Source organism: Phyllostomus hastatus, unplaced genomic scaffold (assembly GCF_019186645.2).
Source record: "Phyllostomus hastatus isolate PE091 unplaced genomic scaffold, TTU_PhHast_1.1 phas_scaffold_501, whole genome shotgun sequence".
NCBI classification, from domain to species: Eukaryota; Metazoa; Chordata; class Mammalia; order Chiroptera; family Phyllostomidae; genus Phyllostomus; species Phyllostomus hastatus.
This window is the reverse complement of record NW_025334033.1, coordinates 40389708-40411881: the sequence shown is the minus strand read 5'-3', so window position 1 is coordinate 40411881 and position 22174 is coordinate 40389708. Positions and strand designations below refer to the sequence as shown.

At 43.9% G+C, this 22174-nt stretch overlaps 1 protein-coding gene across 1 annotated transcript; it reads right to left on the bottom strand.

The window, feature by feature from the left end:
- Window positions 1–4948: 4948 nt before the first annotated feature.
- SIX6 (SIX homeobox 6) lies at window positions 4949–7498 on the bottom strand. Its single transcript, XM_045823401.1, has 2 exons — window positions 6642–7498; window positions 4949–5588 (listed from the first exon to the last, which is right to left on the bottom strand). Exons 1-2 carry the CDS (start codon window positions 7472–7474, stop codon window positions 5420–5422), a joined length of 1002 nt encoding a protein of 333 aa, XP_045679357.1. The 5' UTR covers window positions 7475–7498; the 3' UTR covers window positions 4949–5419.
- Window positions 7499–22174: the final 14676 nt, after the last annotated feature.

The following is a 22174-nucleotide window of genomic DNA, read 5'->3' as shown; positions in this document are numbered from 1 at the left end:
AGGTAACCTGAGCTGGGAGGATTTAAGTGAACGTTGGGTCCAGCCTACATTAGTCATCTTCTGTGGTTCAAATGAGCTTAGAGCTAGCAGCACTACTCCACTAATTTGGAACAGACAGGCTTCAAGGAAGATCCATTCATTCATTCAGTTTAAAAATATTTGAGCACTGCCCTGGCTGGTGTGGCTCAGTGGACTGACTGCGGGCTTGCCAGTCAGCGGTTGATTCGGAGTCAGGGCACATGCCTGGGTTGTGGGCCAGGCCCCAGTAGGGGGTGCGGGAAAGGAAACCACACATTGATGTTTCCTCTTTCTCCCTCCCTTCCCTTCTCTAAAAAAAATTAATAAACTCTTTAAAAAATATTTGAGCGCCTAATAATTATATGCTCTGGGATTATAAAGATGAATATGATTTGGTCCTTGTCCTTAAAGAGCTTACGGTCTAGCGGGGGCAGTCAAATGTATACAAATAAGTGTAGCACCACCTTTAAAACAGACGTTTAGCAAGGTATGGTAGAAGGATTAACAAGGAAGTGGGAAAGTCTCTGTGTGGGGGACCAGCAAATCAAGCAAGACTCCTTGGAGGTGGGCTAGGCTTGATGGATTGACAGGTTAGCCGTCCAGGAAGGGAGCCTCGTTCGGGGCAGGGGAAACGGCAAGGCAAGCAAGCGGAAACCTGACCTGAGGCACGGAGTCGTGAAACTGCTTGCTCTGCTCTGAAATCGCTCTCACACTCCTTTGTCTCCACGCAAGGAAGTGAAAAGGGGGCCAGCGCCAGTGGGATCCCTCACAGTAGGGTAGTTCGTAAAGAAGTTTGCGAATATAAATTCTAGCAAATAGGGCTGCAAGGCAGGATCTAGCCTGAGGAGCTTCGAAAGAGCTGAAAGGGAATCGCCAAGTTTCCAAAAGGGGGGAGGGGGTGTCGGTGGCCGCAGGGACCTGCCAGTGTTTAATTGTGCCGTCGCGGGCATTCGGTGCTCTGCGCGCCTCGTCCCTGCCGCTCGCCCCGACGGCTGACCCCGCGGATCTGCCAGCCGCGCAAAGTCTTCTCGAGCCCTTACAGCCGGCAAATCCGTCTCCCCGAGTCCGGAGCCTACCTGCTCTTCAGTCCGACGCCTCGCCCCGCGCCTCCGAGCGCCGGCGGCAGCAACCGTTCTCCCACCCTGTGCAACCGCGGGACTCACGCCCGCCCGCCCGCCCGCCCGCCCGGTGCGAACCGTGTGCCGCCGGAGGCTCCGGGGCGAGCGCGCGCCTCCGCTGCCTCCGGACGTCCCTTTGTCTGCTTCTCCCCTGGACCTCGATTTTTATTTAATTCCTCCCCCGCCTCCCAGTTTTGAGAGGTTTCTCTCCTGGAGCTACTTGAGCCAGGCAGTCTAACCGGAGTGGCTCGAGGCCTGCTCGTCTGGGGTCCCCCAGGGCGCTGGACGGAAAAGGTGGCGTGTGTTAAACTGTCATTCACAGAGTCACGTTTCGGACCCCGGAGGAAAGACCGGCCTTCCAGCGTACGGGGGTCCACGCTCTTATCCCGGGGGGGGGGGGTAAAGTTCGGGTCGACCTCGCAGCTCAGGGCCGCCTCCTCCAGGGCACCCGCGCGCGGCGCGCGCCGCCCCTGCGCCTTCTGCCAGCAGGCCTCCAGGGGCCGCTCCTGCGCGCGGTGGAGGGACGCCCCCGGCGCCGGGGCCAGGCGCGGACAATGACCCCTTCTCCCCTCGCCGCCGCCTCCTCCTCCCGACACCGCCCCCCGCGCAACCCCCAGGCAAGCCTATTAGCCATTCAGGCCGACAAAACCCCGCGGCCCCGCGCATTGTCCCGCGGAGCGCCGGGCCACTGTCATTAGCCCTGATTACGCTGAGCCGCCTGACAGCCCCGCCGGCCGCCGGGCAGACCCCCCACTCACCGCCGCCCCGCGGCCCCGCCTCACAATGGGAGCGGAAATCGTCCGCGCCCCCGTGTCCCAGCTGAATAGAGCGAAAAGCTGTTTTCTCTTTTTCTCCCGCCCCATTCACGTTGTCTTTAGATACAATATTTTTCCCCCCTTTTTGTTAAAATTAGAGAGAACGAGGTCAAGGAAGATTTTGCATGAGCTCTTTGACTGTCATTTGTTTAATGTAAACAAAGAGCAAGTTCTCCCCCATCCCCGGCCTCTCATCCCTTCCCTCCCAGATTTTTATAAACAAACTGGTGACAGAAAAGGCGGCGGTTGGGGAGCCAGCGCGGCGGGTGGAAGCGGAGTGGGTCCTTAAGCGGAGGAGAGAGGAGCTGCGGCCTTTGGTGGAACTGGCGGGTGGTTGAAATATTTATAACCAGGAAAGGAGCCTGAGCTAGGGCTGGGGGTGAAATCCTCTCATTGGTCAGGTCTGTTGAAATATAAAAACGCAGCTTCTTTCCACTTTGCTGGAGTAACTGCTTTTTTTTGGAAATTGTTACAGGAAAATAATGTCAAGAAACAAAGGAGAGCCATCATATGGAGATTTCTCCAAATTCAGAAAACTTCCACATGGCTGCTACCTGGAATTAGAAACAAAAACAAAAACATTTCTAGAGTAGGATAACACTAATACGGAAACAAATCTCAGAAAATGAAACTTTTACAATACTTGTCCATGGGAAGGTTTGGACCACCTTCCAACATCTGATCATCAAAGTCTGATTTGACTATTCACAAAAGCAGTTAGGTGCCACCGGGTTTCAGATAAACTTTTTTTTTAAATCTCTTAAATAATAGGCCACTCTTAAGAGTCTAAAGTGAAATTAGATAAATCTTCAGATTGGTGAAACAGAATAGCTGCTTTATAATGTGACCCTTAGGCAGCATGTTACTTTAAGTAAATTGGATGTATTTTAAAGAAAGATATACTTTAAAGGCTTTCACCAAAGTAGGAAGAACAATCCTCCATCACTGTTTGACTTGGGTTTTTTTCTGGACAATTAAGCGTTATTTAGAAATTATTTGTAAAGAGAAAACTTCATTCTTAGCAGTATTTACCCCCCACCGCACCCCCTGCCTTTTTTGAGAATGCAGAGTGGACACTTCCTTTTGCTTTCAGGCATTATTTGAATTGGTGAGTGGGGTGGGATTCTAGAATCTCACATTCCTTTAGTCCACTAATTAGTCCTTTTTCTTCCCTCTTGGATCTGGAAGCAATAGCTTAAGAGATGAAATTTACCAACTATCTACTTCAAATGCTGCTTCTGGACAGTTCCACAATTAGGGTAGGGGGAGGCCAGGGAACGAGACTGGAAATCTCTTGATTTTTTTCACAGAAGTGCAATACTCTTGGCAGATTCAGGACTAGGGGGAAGCTAGGGAGGCGCCTTGAGTGCAAAATTTAAGGAGCACTCATTCACTCCCAGATGACTTGCACTTGCTTGACTTAAGAGTGAGTGCCCTCTTAAAATTTAGGTGTCTCCTTTGCCTCTTCAGAGACCTGGCCCAGCCCCTCGGCATTCTAGGAATTACCGGGGACTCTAGGAAACAAAATATTTGAGTCTGGAGGAAGCTCTACTTTCCTAGTGTTTCAGGACTCACAGTGAGACATTTACTTGCTTTTTGGAAGAACACCAGCTTGATCCCAGAGACTTCCCTACTCCTTCCACCTAGAGCTCTTGGGCAAGAGAGTTTTGATTGTCAACAGTTCTCTGGATAAGGGCTGCTGCATACAATGACAATGATTTATAAAGCCCCAATGAGGTCAAATCTGTTTAAGCAATTTAGAAACCAAAATTCAACCTTTATTTATGTCCTGGGCTTCTCCATATATCTTGCCATTTGACTGCTTTTTGTCTTCCATGACTTCACTTATCTTTGGTTTGCACATTGGCACTTCTATCCAAATAAGTTAGCAGACTTCTGAACCAAAGAGCATCTGCTCAGGACAGAAAGGCAAATTGAGAAGTACCCATGGGGAGGGGAGCTTGAGGAAAGAAGTTTAGCTCAAGTTATTTAAACATCACTGTCAAAGTTTATAATATGTAGTCCTTTTCACTGGAAAAAAACCTTAGAAACTCTCTGGATGGCATTTACTTTTTAGTGTAAGAACTGTTTTGTTTTTGTTTTTTGGTGTACTCTGTGCCTGCATATGACTGCACACTTTGGGAGGGCAAATTAAATACTAACAATACTTGATATTCGTAACTGAAGCCATTACAGGACAATGAAACTCTGGAAGATTTGTTTCATATTTAATACAGAAATCAGATTTTTTAAGTGTTAGTCATTTCTCTGCAGCTTTGCAGTGCATCTCAATATGTGTCATGATTACATTCTTGCCCCCACCCCGTGTATTCCTTTTGTTGAAAATAATGCATTTGATTAAAACCTACTTCTACAGCAAGAAGATGCTAGTCTAGTTACTACCACCACTCCTATCTTCTTTTGTCTAATTTTAATGAGTTCAGTTCTAAATGTAGTATATACTCACGCCAGCATGATCATGGATGGGTACCTCCTGCTTTTGCACGGGAGGAGGCTTCAGAGGAGCCTTGCTCATTGCAGAGACTGTGTCAGAATAGCCTTACATTTTTATAAAACAGGAATTACTATTAAGTCCTAGAACTTGGCCTTCTAAATTGTTCTTGAAAGCCTTTGACACTTAAATGTGCATGTCAGGTGGATAGGCCATAGTTACCTCTGCTGAGGATGTGAGGAATTGCCTTATAGGGGATGCTCAGGTCTCCAATTTCTAGGTTTAAATATAGCACACACATACACATGCATACATACATATGTACATACATACATACAGGCACACAATTTGACGTGGGAGGTGGTTATGGACTTACCATAAAATATACCAGAAGGAAAAAGGTACCGTTTGTATTAGAGCCCTTGTCTTCCTGGTGAAGAAAAGGATTTTTTTTTTTGGTAGGAATCTGAGAGTAGCTTCCTTAAGTAGGAAAGGTTGCTCACCAGGATTTTATTGTTTGGCTTCTTCACACAGAACCCCTCGGCTCCACCCTGCGCCTTTAGAAACAGCAAGTTCCCAAGATACAGAGAAACCTACCATAGCAGTCTTTTAAATAAGTAAACAGCATATATATGTTTTGTTTTAAAAACTTCAAAGCAAAAGTTATACATATATAACAGCGTCTTTTTGACGTGAAATACCCACGGGAGATTCAGGGCAGGCGCTCAGGTGTAGTTCGGGTTCCGGAGGCATCTTTGCTGCAAAATCCTTGGGAAAAAGCAAAGCAAGGAGAACGTGGCGCTGGGTCAAGCCTCACCGTGGGCCGCTGTGACAGGGGCCGGAGGGGCCAGTGGAGCTGGGCGGACGCCGGGGCGGACCACCGGGGAGACCTGGCAACCGAACTGTCGGGCCCCTCATCATCGGAGTTCCTGGTGCGTCTCTCTTCCCTCCCTCCTTCATTTTGTTTGTGTCGTTTTATACACGGATTCTGTTTCTCGGCCTGCTGGGTGGGCAGCTTAGATGTCGCACTCGCTGTCGCTGGACGTGATGGAGATGGCTGAAGTGGCTGCCTTGCTGGATAGGCTGGCGGCCGGGCTGGCGGTGGCTCCCAGCACCTCGGTGGCGCCTTCTTCCTCGGCTCTCAGCGCCCGCCCGGAGCCCTGAGACAGGACTTGCTGCTGAAGCCTACGGGGAAGGAAAGGAACACACGCAGCATACTTTCCGCTGCTCCCTTGCGAGCATCCCTCACACCCAGCGGTTGGCGGCTCTCCCTCAGACTGGGGCTGTCAAAGCGAGTAAGAGGTGGGGACCCGCGCCGCCAGGCAGGGTCCGCAGCCGCCCCTGGCAGAGCCCTGCAGTGGCCCCACCCATCTTCAGCGTCCTTTGTTGGCTCCCAATGTGCCCGCTCTTCGGGGTGCTGGCCTCACAGGGTCACTCCCGGTTGTTGGCCAGCTTTGAGAGATTTACAATGCTGTCAGGATAAATGAGGTGTGGGTGGCAAGGACAAAGTAGGCTCGGGGACAGGAGGCCCCCTTCCCAAAGTGTGTGCCTCTGAAGTGTGGTTGGCCCAAAGCTAACGGCAAGGAGCGCTGCCTGGGGGGCGCAGGGAGCGTTCGGGCCTGGGCGAAGAGGCTAGGTTCTTCGCCCGAGTGGCTGATTGAGATCCACATGCTGGGGAAGGAAAAGCCATAGCGGACTAATTTTCTGTTTTGAGACTGGGTCGTCCACGCGTGGGAAGGTAACTCGACTTCCCACTTCTTAGAAACACAAGTTCATTGAAAACGGTTTTCATAGCATCATAGAAGGGTGCATATGGGGTTTAAACATGACAATAAACTGACACATTGCTAATAAGCCAGGCTTCACTTAATTGTAAGAGCCTGGGCCAAGGCTGACAAGGATTAGCTTTGGGCTTTGGGCTTTGAAGTCCCTCACTGTTTCTGGGATTTTAATTTTATTTCTCCCCCCCCCCACCCGCGTCCAATGCAGCCTTGATTTGGTGACTGGAACCAGCTGCTGGATCGACCCCCAGGCTCCCAGAACGAGAGGGTGGAAACCAGGAGCCGGGAAGGGAACCCCTGCCCAGAATCCCAGAGCGCAGGGCCTCATGACTGAAAACAGACCTCGCTCCCTCCTCTGCTGAGTCCAAGTCTCCAAGGCCCTAGGAAAGCGCGTCCACGGTGCTGTCGCCCGTCCCCTCCGCGGCGAGCACCAGGCGAAGAGACTCTAGGTACTGACCTGTTCTTTGCGGCAGCTGCCCGGTCCCTCTGTCGGCGGTTTTTGAACCAGTTGCCCACCTGCGTGGGGGTCAGTCCGGTTGCCTGGGCAAGCTCACGTTTTTTGCTGGGGTTGGGGTACGGGTCCTGCAGGTACCACTCCCGCAGCAGGTGCCGCGTGCGCTCCTTGAAGCAGTGTGTCTTCTGTTCGCCGTCCCAAATGGTGCGCGGCAGTGGGAACTTCTTCCTCACGCGGTACTTGTCCACCGGCCCCAGGGGCCGTCCACGTAGCTTCTCGGCTTCCTGGTAATGCGCTTCGAGCCACAGCGCCTGCAGCTTGGCGTGGGACTCCTTGGTGAACTTGTGGTTTTCCAGGATATGGTAGAGCTCCCGGTAGTTGCCACCGTGAAAGGCCACGATGGCTCGCGCTCGAAGTACCGACTCATTTTTGTTGAGGGCCTCGCAGGCCGCAGGGGCCACGGGCAGTGACCAGAGGAAGCGACCCAGGCGCTCCACGTCGCCGCTCTCCTCCAGAGTCTCGCATACCCCCGCTACTTGCTGGGGGCTGAAATTCAAGATGGGCAGCTGGAACATCGACGCAGCGCTGGCGGCAGCCGGAGCGCTGAGCGGGGAACAGGACACGCAGCAGACGCCCACGGGCCCAGCCGGATGCGCCAGACTCTCCTCCGTGAACCAGTTCAGGGCAGCCGGAGACACTGCTGGGGAGACGCTGGCAGTGCAACTGTGGGGAGCGAGCGAGCGAGAGGGATTGGAGGAGATGCCGGCTCCGGCTCCGGCTCCCCGGCTCAGGTTCGGCTCCGCGGGCTTAGGGCACGCAGGCGGGCGAGCCGGCATCTCTACTGGGGTGGGAGGATTGGCCGCGCGGGCGCCATGGAGACCCCCTGTCAGTCACTGGCCGGCTCTGCCAATCAAGACTGCAACTAGGGCGTCTAGGCCATTTCAGCACCTCCCCGCTCTCGACAGCGCCCGCCGTTTCCCGTGGACTTTTCCGCAGTATTTTACAGAACCTGGGGGAGGAAAGGACTTGCGAGAGTCTGGGAGAAAAAGAGAGGCGAGAACAGCATCGTTTCGACTCACCCCCCGCCTCCCTAGCCTTGTTTCTCCATTCTCCCTCCCTTCCTCCGCCCCCAAAGAGACAGTGATGCTACTGGAATCCACTTTGGGGAGATGCTCTGCCTGGGTCAGGAGGTCTCCAGAGGACAAAGAGGACTGGCCAGATCGAAATCCTACAAGAATCCGTCAAGTGTAGTTGTAACCAAACGGCTAACAGTGTGGGGAGCGCACCAATGGGGAGGGAGGGGAAGTGGATCGCCTCATTTCTTCTCAGCACCCATCCCTACACGCCTTTCCTCCTTTTCCAGCTGCCACAGAGCCCGGTGGGAATCGAATCTGAAGCAGAAGGAACGGACCGGGGATCTGTAGAAGAGGTCAGTTGGGACTCTACTCCCGCCACATGCAGACTCTTGAAATCATTGAAAACACGAGCTAGGACACTCGCACACCTGATAACACAGGTGCTGACCGCGAAGTCAAACACTCTCAAGAAAAGAGGCATCATACCCCCCCCCCAAAGTTTATACTTTTCAGCCCCCCCCACCTCCAGTTTAATGGACTTGAACAAACGTGCGGCACAGGCGCATCTAGAGTGAGAAGTCATTGGTAGGTCAGGACAGCAATTTAAAAGCTTATTTCAAAGACCTTTTTTTAAAATATCGATTTGCTCTTTTTCTTGCAGGCTAATTTTCTCCCCTACCCTGTGCTAGAAGATAGAACGTTGAACTCTTAAACTGAGGGTAGAACCTCTAACCTTGGCATTTTAGCCCAAAAGTAATTCAGGGGAGAAGTAAAATAGAGAAGGGGAAGGAGGGGAGACCGCAGCAAAGGTTTTTGGGGGGGAGCAGGCAGAAAGTGCTTATTAAGCCACGGAGCACTGACCCCTCCTGCAGAGAAGGGCCTTCTTGGCAGCTCTGCCTTTGGGCCACCAGATTGAATTGGCAACTTTTATTGATTCCCAATTGACATTCACATAATACCATTTCCTGAGGCCTAGATAAAAAGAAACCATGATCTCACCTGGGTCTTTGACAGGGGGTTGTTTTACTTGAAGAAAATAATTGGGAGGGGAAAACAATCTTTGGAAGGCCCTCCCTAGAAAAGAGTCAGATAGGAATGTTCGCCTCAGACTGCACTGGGCCCAGGCTGTCTTTTCTTTAGTATCAAGCACAATTCGTCCGCGGCGTGCACGGCTCCGGTAAATCAGAAGGCAGATAGATAGCACAGATGGTTGGAGGTGTCGGGTCAGATCACGCCACGCCTGAGCGCAGGGCAAAGCTCGTTCTGACGGGAAATCCTGATATTATATTCACAGATCTTCACAGTTCACTCGAAAATAAAGTAGCAGAAGGGAAGAAAAAGCCCTGCAGCCCTTTACATCATTTCTGTGAGATTGCCAGCCACCTCAATGGAGAGGCTTTCTTTTCTAAAAGTTCATTTTCTTGAAATGCGACAGGGCAGAGGCAAAACAAGAAGGGAGATGAGGATAATGACAAAGCACAAACCTTCCCTACCTTGGGGTGACTTCCAAAGGACAACTGTTAGTGAGAACCATCACACACAAGGGGCCACAACCGGCAGGGCAGAACTCTCCGCGACTCCTGGGGGCTGGGCCGGGGTGAAGCCGGGCCTCGCCGGGGCTTCCTTCTGGCACTTCTGGCCGGGGGGGAGGAAAGCTTGGGCCCCGCTCCAGTTTGCTGAGGTTTCTGAATTCCCTCCTCGGGATGCCTGCCCCTGCGCGCTCTCCCAGCAGAGTTGCTTCAGGCTTCCCGTCTGCACGCAGAAGCCACCGCAAGAGCCCAGAGCCGGCTGGAGGGGACCGCGCCTCCAGCACCCTTTTGCTGCACAGGTTGAAAGCCGTGAATTCGGGGGTAACCGGCTTCTTACCCTTAGTGTTTGTGAGCAAGTCGTCTTAATTTTCTGAGCCTAGGTGCCCTACCCAGGAAATGGGAATATTTATTCCATTTGTTGGTCACTAGTTGTGCCAATAGTAGACGAGAGGGTGCTTTGGCTTAGGCGCGTCTAGGGCGCCCGGAGTACTGAGGCCCAGAGCGAGGACTGGCTGACTGGAGTCCCTGGGAAAGGGCGCAGGCTCCCAGCGGCCGAGTCCGAGCCCCGCCAGGCGCAGAGTCTGGGAGCCGGGCGGACGGCGTCTGAGAAGTGTCTGGAGGCCAGGGTCTGCTGTCAGGAAATCCCATCTTCGCCCTCTCAGGGGAACTTGGTTTAAGTGTGTTAGCTCGAAGGAAATAAACTGCCCCCCCCCCGAGCATTAGATTTGTGTTTTCGTTCATCAGCTTCACCCGGGGAAAGGACACACGGAATAACTATGCGAGCTCCCCATCCCTGGCAATGGGAGAAACTCCCCCGAGTTCCTTAGAAACAGCCTTGTAGTGGAGCAGGCGGTGACCCACACCCCGCCTTTAAAGGGCACTTCTCTGGCGTTTGCCAGGCGAAAGCCGGACCTTCGGGTTGATTTTCCCTAATTTTACCAAAGGATAGATTTTTACCAATTTTGCGGTACTACTTGCTACCCCCCCCACCCCCATTCCATTGTTTTCTTTTACGCTTGACCAGGAAACCTAGAAAGTGCAGTGGCAGCCCTTGGCATCCGGCCTACTTGGGCAATTTTGAAACTTTCTCTTGTTGGTTTGCAGCTAGTAGATTTGGGAGGCCTTGGGCAAATGCTTAATTCTCACTGGAAATCCATAGTCGTCTATTCTGCTTTCTGCGGACTCAGAGTTTTACTTCGTGGGGAAAATGTGGAGAGAGAGAGAAAAAAACAAACAGAAGACATTGCGCCCCTCTCCCCCGCTACCGGCAGATTCTGCGTCTAACTGTTAAGTGTGGAAGCAGCAGGGCAAAATGCCCTCAGGAAGTTGTGAGGTTCATAGTAGAAATCTTCGGTGTTCAGCCTGGGATTCTCTGCACACCTCCTCTTGCCCTTTCTGATTTTCCTCTCTGGAGCAGAGGGACACGTGGAGTCTAGGTTGTAGTCTGCTGAAAGATTTGCAGTGGAGAGCACTGCTTAAGTGAAGACACTACCTCCAGGTTCCAATCTCTTGTCTTGTCTTTTATCTGACTCTTCCTAAATCAAACACCTGTGACATAAATTATGCCTTTTTTTCCTTTGCTACACCATTTCACATAGTCAGGGGTTTTAAGAACGTAGCAATTGCATGTATCTGAATTCCTTGATAAAGGTACTTGTGCTGCATGTGAGAGTCAGTCACAGACTAGAAGACAGTGTGGTCCCAGTCTTTTGGGTTTTTAATATGTTCATTTTGATTTTGAGGGAAGAAATCTTGATTCCTCCCCACCTCAAAGATGTATGTTGCCAGTGGGTGAGAATAATGTAAAAAAAAGTCTAGAAAATTAAAATTACTGTCTTTAGAATTAGAGTATTAGAATTTCACACTCTCAAGCATTTACTATTGAATTTAGGATTCTGATTTTCAAATGATATTATATGCATAAATATAGGTACATGTATTTGTTTATGTAATTTGATGATCCAGGTCTTCAGATTATGGAATTAATTCAATATCCTAGTTTTAAAGTACTAACTATCCTAATAAGCTCCCAAGGTAGATTGCTCTATTCCATGCATTCTACCCCTGCCGGTATGTACCTTGTAACAAAGAATAGAGATGCCACTTTATTGTGTATTTCTGAGAAGAAACACCATTGGGACATGTTTTGTAGATTTAATGGCACTGTAAAATTAACTGACAAAAAGTATTACAATTAAAATATTGATGTAATTTTAAAAGATTGGGATATTTTTGTTGTTATTTGCAAATTTGTTCACCAGCTACTTTGAAAATGATGTTTATGTTAAGTGGAGAAAAATTTTATAAGTTTAAATTGGGAAAATGTGCCATTTGAAACTAACAACTAGCACTATTGTTCTTCTGTAAATGTTAGGTTGACTATGCAACTCTGTTTTGACCTCTTGTTTGTATTTGCTCCTAGACATTTGGGTGAGAATTTGTATTTTAACCAAAGAGTATATTGCAAGTCATATTCCTTGCTTAATCTATGGTCTTGAATTCACTTTTCTCTCTCTTTTCTGCTTCTGTGGGGTAAGCCTAAATCTTCACAGTGCTAAAAACAGCACAAGATAGTTTGTTTGGGGCTATGTATCTATCAATGAGTTCTTCTGTGAAGGATTAATGCTTAAAAATGTAACCAGTGTGTCATTTGTAAACACTTTGGTATCAGTAATGAAACATTAGTTGAATGTCTGAAAGAATGATTAATTCATAGTTTTCTGCTTGACCTTTTTTTCTACCACCAGGTTATTTTTGACCATGTTCAAATCCAAGATCAAAGTATCTTTCTAAAATACACATAGAAACCTTAAAATTCAATGAAGTGAAAAAGTATGAGTTTGTTTATGTCCTCTAGGATCAGCCAAACATTATGACATTAAATTGTATGTGTGCCATATTTATGTATTAGTTACATGTGTTATATGTGTGGTAAATGATAATTCTCCTTGGGTATTGTAAAATCAAAGAGAGGCATTAGTCTCCAAGAAATACCTTAAATTCACTGAGTTGACCCATTTGGTTAGTAGAATCTACTTTTTAAAAGCTTCATTACAAGAAATACATTTACATAGCGTGTTACCCTTCAAAGTAGCAAATCTCAACAGAGGGCAATTTTATTCCCCCCTTCTAGGGAACATTTGACAATGTCTGAAGACATTTTTGGTTGTCAAAACTGATATCTAATAGGTGAAGGCCAGAGATGGTGCTGAATACCTTGCAATGGATGGACAGGTCAGCCCCATAACAAAACGTTAGTAGCACCACTGTTAAGACCCTGTTCCAAGGATTCCAAATAAGCAACATGGCACAGACATTACTAACACTTGCTAAAATTCTGTTTATTTCAAAGTTGAAGAACTTTCAAAGGAATCAATGTCCTTTTAATTTCACCTTAATTCTAGGCCATTCTGATAAAAGTTGTTCCTAAGAACCTACTGTAATTTTGTTTCTTAAAATTTACTGTAAATGATACTTATACTGGCTGAATACTTAAATATTTAAAAATATCTCTGGGAAAGTGTTTCTATTATGTTGTAATCCATGCTTTTTGAGTATTTGCTGAGACAGACAACAATGCTTGAAGGTTATTTCTCAGGCCATCTCCATTTTACAAGTGAATAAAATATGAAAACCAAAGAGGTTAAATGATTACTCATATTACACAGCTAGTTAGTGGCTGAGAGATTTAAAATACAGATTCGAACCTGTGTCCATTACATATGCCTTGCTTTCCCTAACCCAGGAAGAAGGTGTAATTCCAGTTGAGTTTGAGGGTAGAGGATGCGAATCACTCATGAATGTGTGTAAAGCCCTATGCTGTTTCCCATTGCTGTGACTTTCAGAGTTTGGTGCACTCTAGTTTGTGGGTCTCAGAGAGATTTTAACTCCTCGGAGTCTTGTCAACAGGTGTACCCTTGCAAACCATAAAAAGTTCTCAAATCTCAAATGTGGCTCTGAGACTTCAGTTGTCTTCTTTGAGGGGGGCGGGACTTAGAGTCTGGGTTTACTGAAGACCTTTTTCTAAGTCATCACACTGTATATTATCAGGAAAATGGAACTGAATCCAGCCTCTTGGGGGAGGAGCGATTGGAATTGAGGTGTTGTAAGGCTTGGTAAAAAACAAAACAACAAAAACAACAACAACAACAACAACAACAAAAAACCCTCCAAGCTCATTTGTCAGATCTTTCAAAAAAATAACAGTGATGCTCACTAGCATTTCTATAATTAGCAAGCTGTCAAGATTTCTATTACAATTACAGAAGTCTATTACAGACCACAGAATTGTGATAAATGTTTCTTTAGGTCTGAAATGTTAGCCTTCATCTTCTTTTCAGCCTAAGGGCAATTTTTGAAACCAATTTTGTTTCAATCATTTTGGATCAGTTGTGTGGTAATTTTGGGAGTGCAGATGCTCTAGGCCCACCTATTGAAATAAAGATTTTTAAATGGAAACACAGAGAGGAGTCTGCTTAAGCCCCAGTGGGGACCAGCTGCAAAGCTCTGGCAGGGAATTATATAGGCAGACAGTGGGAGTAGATTTAGGGGGAAAAAAAGGGGGCAGAGAAATGTGTGCATGTTTCCTTTAACAGCTGATATTTTTCCCAGCTTCTTCAAACTATGGAATTCTGGTTTGTCATTAATTTCACCAAAACCTATGCCATTCCTAGGTTTTGGTGAAATTAATATAAGATAATTTGTCATTATAGCTATTCAAATTTGGGCTGAATTTATTTTTTAATTTTAATTTTTAATTTTTACCCTTTATTTAGTTGCATTTTCTACCACTCTCATCTCCTTTCTCCTTGTCTACCTTTTTATTCTTATCAGTCCTTTTCATGGACTCTGAAAGTTTCTATTTCCCAATGATTGATAGTTCTCTGTATTGTAATAATTTGTATTTATGTTTTCCCTTTCCTTTTCTGTTTGTTTTTATTCTATGACTCTTTCCTCCACTTCCCTTTCATCATTGCCAAATATCTCCTCACTAAACTAAGGCTTGTTAAAATGGTGAGGTAGACAAAGAAAAAGTGCTCACTCCTTGAAGTAGATAGGGGACGGGAGTGTTTATCAAAGATAAAGTGAATAGTGTCACGATAATGATGTTTTAGGGCAGTGATGCTTCTCCAACTGAACTTCACAGAAGCAGATAAAATAGTAAAAAGAGCCAGGACTCTACATAACTTGAGTTTAAATAATTACACTAACCACATGCTTTTAGTACCCTGTTTCCTTATTGGATATGCTTATCATAGACAGTAGTTATGGAGATTAAATGAGATTATGAATGACTCTTCCTTGCATAATGCCTGGCTCATAGTAAATTTGCAGCAAGTATTGGTTCCCCTCTTGTGTAAAACCATCCACTTAACCTGTTAGTTCAACCCTTTACATAAATGCTGTGTTACTTTTCATCTTGTCTTTGGTCTCATAATCCTTTGGTGTTCTGCTTAGGTCTCTGGAAATTTTCCAAGCCATAGGTTACTTTGAGGTTGGCCTTCCTGTTCTGTGAACCACTAATTTTTCAGTAAATCAGTCTAAAGAATCAATAGATAGTTTACTTGAAATTCCCCAAATATTCACTGTATTAGTTTCCTGTGGCTGCTATAATTAATTACCATAAACTGGGTGGTTTAAAACAACAGAAATTTATTCCTTCACAGTTCTGAAGGCCAAAAGTCTGAATCAAGTTGCTGTGCTCCTTGTAGAGGTTCTGGGGGAGAATCAGTTTCTTTCTTCCAGCTTCTGGTGGTTGTGGGCATTTCTCAATTTGTGGCACATCTCTGCAGTCTCTGCCTCCTTCACTCTCCTAAGTTGTGCTCTCTTTTCCTCCCCCCACTTTCTTCCCCTGCTCTTGTTCTCACTCTCTCTGTTAAAACTCCCTCTGTTTATATTTTATAAATGCATATAATTGCATTTAGGGCCTACTTGTATAATCCAGGATAAACTCCTCCTGTTGAGATCCTAAACTAAATCACATATTTTGTTTTATAAGGTGACATTCTCAGATTCTAGGGGTTAAGAAGTGAATGTATCTTTGGGGAGCTTTTCCCCAGCCTCCCACATTGACATATGACAAATGTACTAGTCTCACACATTTCTTGGAAGTAAATTGAAAGAATAGAACATTATAAGTGGTCCATCTACAAGAAGAAAATTAATCCTTTTGATTTTGTTTTTATAAATTATAGACTTTTCACCTTAGCATTATTCAGTGTCAAGGCTGGCAAGATTCCTGAAGAGACCTTCCATTAATTTCTTCATTTTCACATTCAGCTTTACTTTTAAAACTTCTCTTTGGACATTAACTGAAATAAATAACTAGTCAATTTATCTCATAGGATAAGATAAAATATCCCATACCTCTCTGCATGTTTTTAGTATAGAGTGAAAACATATTACTGTATCATATCAAAGTACAACTCAGATATAAGAAGAAATTTGCAGTTTACCTGTATATTTCTTTATTTTACTAGGTTGAAATAATAATTTGGAAGTTCTGCAGTATGAACCTATCAAAGGTTTTCTTTCCTGTCCCTGCTCTCTTGATTGTTACATATGACTCTGCTATTATTTATAAACAAGATACTTAACATTTCCTCTGTCAAAGCGTGCAGTTTTTCCTACCATGACACTACTTTCCTCACTCTTCTCCCCATACAAATAGGATCAGACTTTTGGAGTATTTTCACTTCCCCACTTTCCTTCACCTCTGTTACCCCAGTTACAAAGTTTTCTGAAATGGTGTACCTAGAGTTTTCCCTGGAGTGTGTCCCTTCTGTTTCAAGAATACTATTTAGAAGTGTGTCACACAGTTGTAAACAGTATGTTTTTATTATATACATACATGTAGACTCACATATTTCTCTCCATTCTTCTTTTTGCTCTGGTTTACTTATTGATATTTAGATTATTTTCTTACATATTTTCCTCATCTGGAGTGCTATTCTTTTTTCTCTACTGAAAATACTTTTTTTGTTTTGGTTTGGTTTCCTCATAAAAGCAATACACACTTGTTGCAATAAATATCCAAATACTAAGTTTATATGGAGTCGTGGGTGATAGCATTTTATTTTATAATGACAGTTCCAGAGATAATCACTATTGCTTGGTACATGTCATTATAAACCTTTGTTTTCTACACACACAGCTACATATTTTTTTCTTTTTGACAGAAATACTGTCATATTATCCATACTGTAAAAGGTGAAAGATCGATACGCACACACACACACACACACATGCACAACACATACACGAGGGGACCCAAATCCTCTTGGAATTTATTTATAAAAAACATGTGTATTTGGTCTTACATGTTTAAATTTCAGTCACTTCAAAGTACTCTCCATTTGATAAAATCACCTATTGAGATGTCTTTTCCGCTGCTCGAAACAGTTTTTGAACTTGTTGATTTTGATGCCTTTTAGTGCTTCTGCTGTTTCTTGTTTCACCTCCTCCACATCGGCAAAATGGTTCCCTTTGAGGACTTTTTTCACCTGGGAAAAAAAGGTTGTTCAGGGATGAGATTGGGTGAATGAAGCGGGGCATGGGGGTTATGCCATTTTTAGTCAAAAACTGCTGAACACTCAGTGCAGTGTGGGCAGGTGTGCTGGTAAATTACCCATCAGGAAATGGGCAAATGTGTTGAAAGAGTCTTAAAAAAACCAATTCACTTAAGCTAAGTGCAGCCTCTCCCAACAACACCAGCTGGTACACTGATACAGATGGGTTCCTAGAACACTCACCCAGTGGGGAAGCTTGTACTACAAGGGGCCCATCCTCCAATACATAACTCCATTTTTTGGATATATATTCTTATTCATATATATACATATTCATAAGGCCTGCCTGGAAAAAGTCCAGCCATTTTTAATAAAACAAGAATGATTTGTGTGACATCAGTGTAACCTGGCAGCCAAGGAGAGTGGACTGGAATGCGCATGTTGAACAATGACACCTTCACCATATTAGTCAGTGGGGATGATCGATGCCATTGAGTAAGCATGTGTACAATGTGGGGATCACATTGAAAATGACTGAGTGAGTAGAACAATGAATCTGCATCATATTTTGCATTAAGCTGGAACATTCCTCTGTGGAAACTATTTGGATGATTCAGAAGGCTTTCGGGGACGATGCAATGAGTTCAGCGCAAATAAAAGTGTGGCACAAATGCTTCAAAGATGGTCTAGAATCTGTCAAAAGTGATCCACGTTCTGGAAGGCATACAACCAGCAGAACACCTGAGAATGTTGAACGTGTACAGGTTGCAATCAACAAAGATTGGCAATCCAGATGACTCAGCCCCTTTATAGCCAGATTTGGCACCCTGCAACTGGCTTTTCCCAAAACTAAAATCACCTTTGAAAGGGAATAGATTTCAGACCATTGATGAAATTCAGGAAAAAATGACAGGGCAGCTGATGGTGATTCCAATAAAGGATTTTGCAGAGTGTTTTGAACAGTGGAAGAGATGCTAGGAGAACTGTGTGAGGTCCCAAGGTGCCTACTTTGAAGAGGAATGAGGTGTAATTTTCCTACATATCTTCTTCAATAAATGTCTGTATTTTTCACAGCACATGGATGGATACCTTCTGGACAAACTATAATACACATACACACACACACTCCTCACCTGAGGACATTTTTCCATTGCTTTTAGAGAAAGAGGAAGAGAGAGAGAGAGAGAAATATTGATTAATTGTCTCCCAAGTAGGCATCCAGACTGGGGACTGAACCTGTGACCTAGGTAAGTGCCTGGACCAGGAATGGAATTGGCAACCTTTCGATTCCTGGACGACACTCCAACCAATGAGCCACACTGGCCACAGCAATATCTATGTTGTTTTACGACCTTTTTTCATGATAACATTTTTTAACATTTTTCCTTCTAATAAACACATGTTGTCATTTTGAATGACTGTGTTGTATTCCACAGCATACACACCGTAATTTATTTAACAAGTCCCTTATTGATGTGTGTTTAAACTGATTTTAGTTTTTCACCATTATAAACAATAAAGCAATGAATAACTTTATGCATTGTCCAATTTTTTCCTTCAAATTCTTGGAAGTGAAATAAATAGGTAATAGGTTTATACATTTAAAAAATTAATATATATTTTCAAATTTTTATCCAGAAGAATTTTAAACAATTTTTACATCTTTCTATACTATATAAGAGTGCCATTATCCCCATATCTTGACCTTTCTTCTTCTTTTCTTTTCTTTTTTAAATATTTCATTTATTTATTTTTCAGAGAGTGGAAAGAAGGGAAAAAGATAAGGAGAGGAACATCAATGTGTGAGAGAAACATTGATTGGCTGCCTCTTATACACCCCCAACTGGGGATCTGGCCCAAAACCCAGGCATGTGCCCTGACAGGGAATGGAACCAGTGACTTTTTAGTTGCAGGCTGGCACTCAGTCCACTGAGCCACACCAGCCAGGGTCCATTATTCTTTTAAATCTTTGCCAGCTTGGTAGGTGAAAATATGGTCTCTCATTTTTTAAAATAGACATTTTTATTATTAATAAAGTTATGCATTCACACATATTTTATTTGTCATTTAAACTTCTTATTATGAGAATTTCCCACTTATGTCCCTTGATTGGGACATTTATTCTTTTTATTCAGTTTTGTCAAGTGTCTTTTTTGCCACCACCGAAAGTCCAGTGGGAATTTCCATGGAATTGTGTTGTTTGTAAACTGGTCCAATATGTGGAGCCAGGAAGAGATCAAATAAAGAGGCAGACCATTCCAGATTGGTAGGGAGCAGGTTTAATAAGCAAGGGAACTTCCACAGCTTGTCTTGGGCAGTGAAGATGAATAGATCACAATACCTACCCACCAAATCTTAAAAGTTTACATATATAGAGACCTTAACTGGGTTCAGTCATATATTCAGCCCAGATGGTTTCCACAACACCTTACTTTTTCAAGGCCTTGAAGATGGCTCCCATTGTAAAAATAGTAGGCAGAACATGTAGTCCAGGGACAGGGGAGGTGGTGAGGAGACTCTGATTGCCTGGGTCCTGCTTGTAGGTCAACTGGAAATCACGTCATTTTGAGGAACTCCAACACTTCACCCCTCACTGGGTCTTACAATCTTACACAAGCCCCCTTTTCACCAATGTGCTCCAAGTAGTCAGGAAGGAGTTTTACTAGCGTGGGGGTGGCTTGTCCGGCAGCTATCTGGCCATCCTGGGGGGGCAATTCCCTTGCAAATTTCAGTAGATGACACTTTTCCCAGGTATAATGGGGCCTTGGTGGGCCTTGTCAGCAGCATAGTACATTGGTCTCTGGTGAGAGCCAAGGTAATGGTCATTTTCTGCAATTTCCATGTCTTTATAATGTTGGTGTCTTAAGGCAGGAGTTCCTAGTCTGACATATGGGGAAATAGGCCCTACTGGTTGATTAATGTATTATATTATACGCTATATCATAGCCTGGGACAGTACTTGAGTCTACTCGGCCATGGTAGTTTTACCTGTTAGTAATGTAATCTGCTTTAATAGTCTATTTTTCCTTTCTACCAATCCTGCTGCTTGTGGATTATAGGGGAGATGGGACCTCCATTCAACGTCATGCTCTTTTGCTCAGTCTTGCATATTATGACCTTTGAAATATGACCCTCAATCACAGTTTATTTGATGATAGTATGTATAGTGAAACAATGGATGATTGGATTAACATTAAATGGTGTCTACAAGATCTACAAAAACAAAAAAGGCTGGGTATTTTGCATTTGCCTACTGTGGTTTGCACACACTTGGAGGGAAACCCACTAGCATTAGGATTATTGTCAGGAATAGACAGCAGAGTTATCAAACAACTACCCATAGTATGGCCTTGGTAATTCAAGGAGGTGGTGAATGTATACACCTAATTTGGCCAGGGAAGTAAGCAGCACTAATCCCAATGCAGGGAATCAAATGAGGAAACAAAAAAAAAGGTTTTTGTTTTACAATATTATAATGTAAATTTAGTCATGCATATTTGAATATCCTGGCATACTTTAGGCCTGTTGTTTTTCCCACTGGCCTTATTGCCATTCATGTAAATAAATTTGCATTAGCAGATTCACATTGCTTTACTTCCTCTTCTGTGACAGTTTTTTCTATAAGGACTGTTCTTAGAATGAAGAAGCATTTATTACCTTGGAGTTGCTTGTGAATTGATGTAGGATTATAGCCATTATGACAAACTACTGCTGTAACCTATTTGTTGTAACTACTGCCAAGGTGTTTGTGAGCGTTGTGGAGAGAAGAGACAGAGGAGGCTGGGCCTGGTCTCATGAAACATAGTGGGTGGGATAGATGTTTATATAATAATTATATAAGTAATACAGAATTATAAATGTATTAAAGACTATGAAGAATAAGTATGTGAATTTGAGAATTGTAGAATGACTAGGAGGTTATTAAATTAAGGAATAGAGCATTAGATGCAGAATGATGACAAAACATGTAAATGTAAATATTTGGATAATTTTCAGATAATAGGATAGAACTGGAAGTGTAGATTTGGGAGTTTAAAACTGCTTAAAGCACAGAAGTGAGAACTGAAGCTGTTATGGATGAACAATGGAAAGAAAAGGGGATGAAGAGTAGAATTAAAGAAAAAGCTTTGATAAGAGCCCATATTTGGGTGGTGACAGTGAGAGAGAAAGACATAAGCCAAAATCAGAGGGGCCAGTAGGTGAGGTGGGAGAACTAGAAGAGAGTAGTATCTTGGAAGTCAGGGTTCTGGATAATTTTAATGAGATCAAACACAGAAGAAGTTAGACAAAAAAAAAAGGGGGGGGGATAAAACTGAGAAAAGACCATTAGATTTGGAACAAAAATATTTTATTTATTATCTCAGAAAGTGATTAAATATGATGGTGATAGCTATTGAGTTGAAAAGTCAATGAGGGAAGGAATGAAAAGAATTGTAGGTAGGGAAGGAATGAAAAGAATTGTAGGTAGGAGACATACTTTCTGCTGGATAAATTGAGCAGTAAAAGGAAAGAGAAACAGTGCAAGTAGAATAGGCAGTAGGTTTAAATAAATCATTTCTTCAGATTTTGACTTGTAACTATGGAGCAAGATGGGGAAGGTGCTAATAATAATAGGAAGAGATTTTTATGAGAGTACTTTCTCGGAAAGTTATTTGTTAGGAAAAATGTTTACCTGAGTCAATGTTCTATATTTTTTCAAATGGAGCACTATATTCCATTGGGAAATTTAGAGGGGAGAATAAAATTTATTGTTTGAAACTCTCCAGTAAATGGAACACCTTTTCCAGAAGGGATTTTGGAATGGGATAGGTGGTAGTGGTGTCAGTAGAACTTGGGTATGTTTTTGTGAGAGTAGTTAGGATATAAATAGATGTGAATTTAAATGCAAATAAACTGATGTCCAGGTTTCAGTAAGCTGGTGTTTCTAGGTTTCCACAATTTCCATAAGAAAACCTGCTGTTAAGGTGAAATGGATCAATTCTTTGACCCATCAAATTTTCTTGACACTCATAGCAATGTAATGCCAACAAGACTAAATGATAACTTTAGCTTTTATATTATTCTCTTGTGCCTTCCTTAAAAGGGGTAGTTAATTAAGATATAAAAAATATATGACTAAAGCTGCTAAGTTTATTACATCATCAAACTAAGGCTTTGATGGCTCACTATCATTAATATTAACTAATAAATGACATATCACATTATAATAAAATTGGCTATGCATGTATGGTCTGAGGCACTTGACCAAGAAAAAATTTCTGAAGGTTTCTCTTTCATTTTAGTAATCCGTGAAATAACTTAGGTTGTGGTGAACTGAGGCAATTATTTAGATCATTTAGTATTAAAAACATTTTGACTGGAAATACACCAATAATTAAGCAGTTGGGGGGACTGATTTGTTTAAATTACTTTTTTTTCATTTT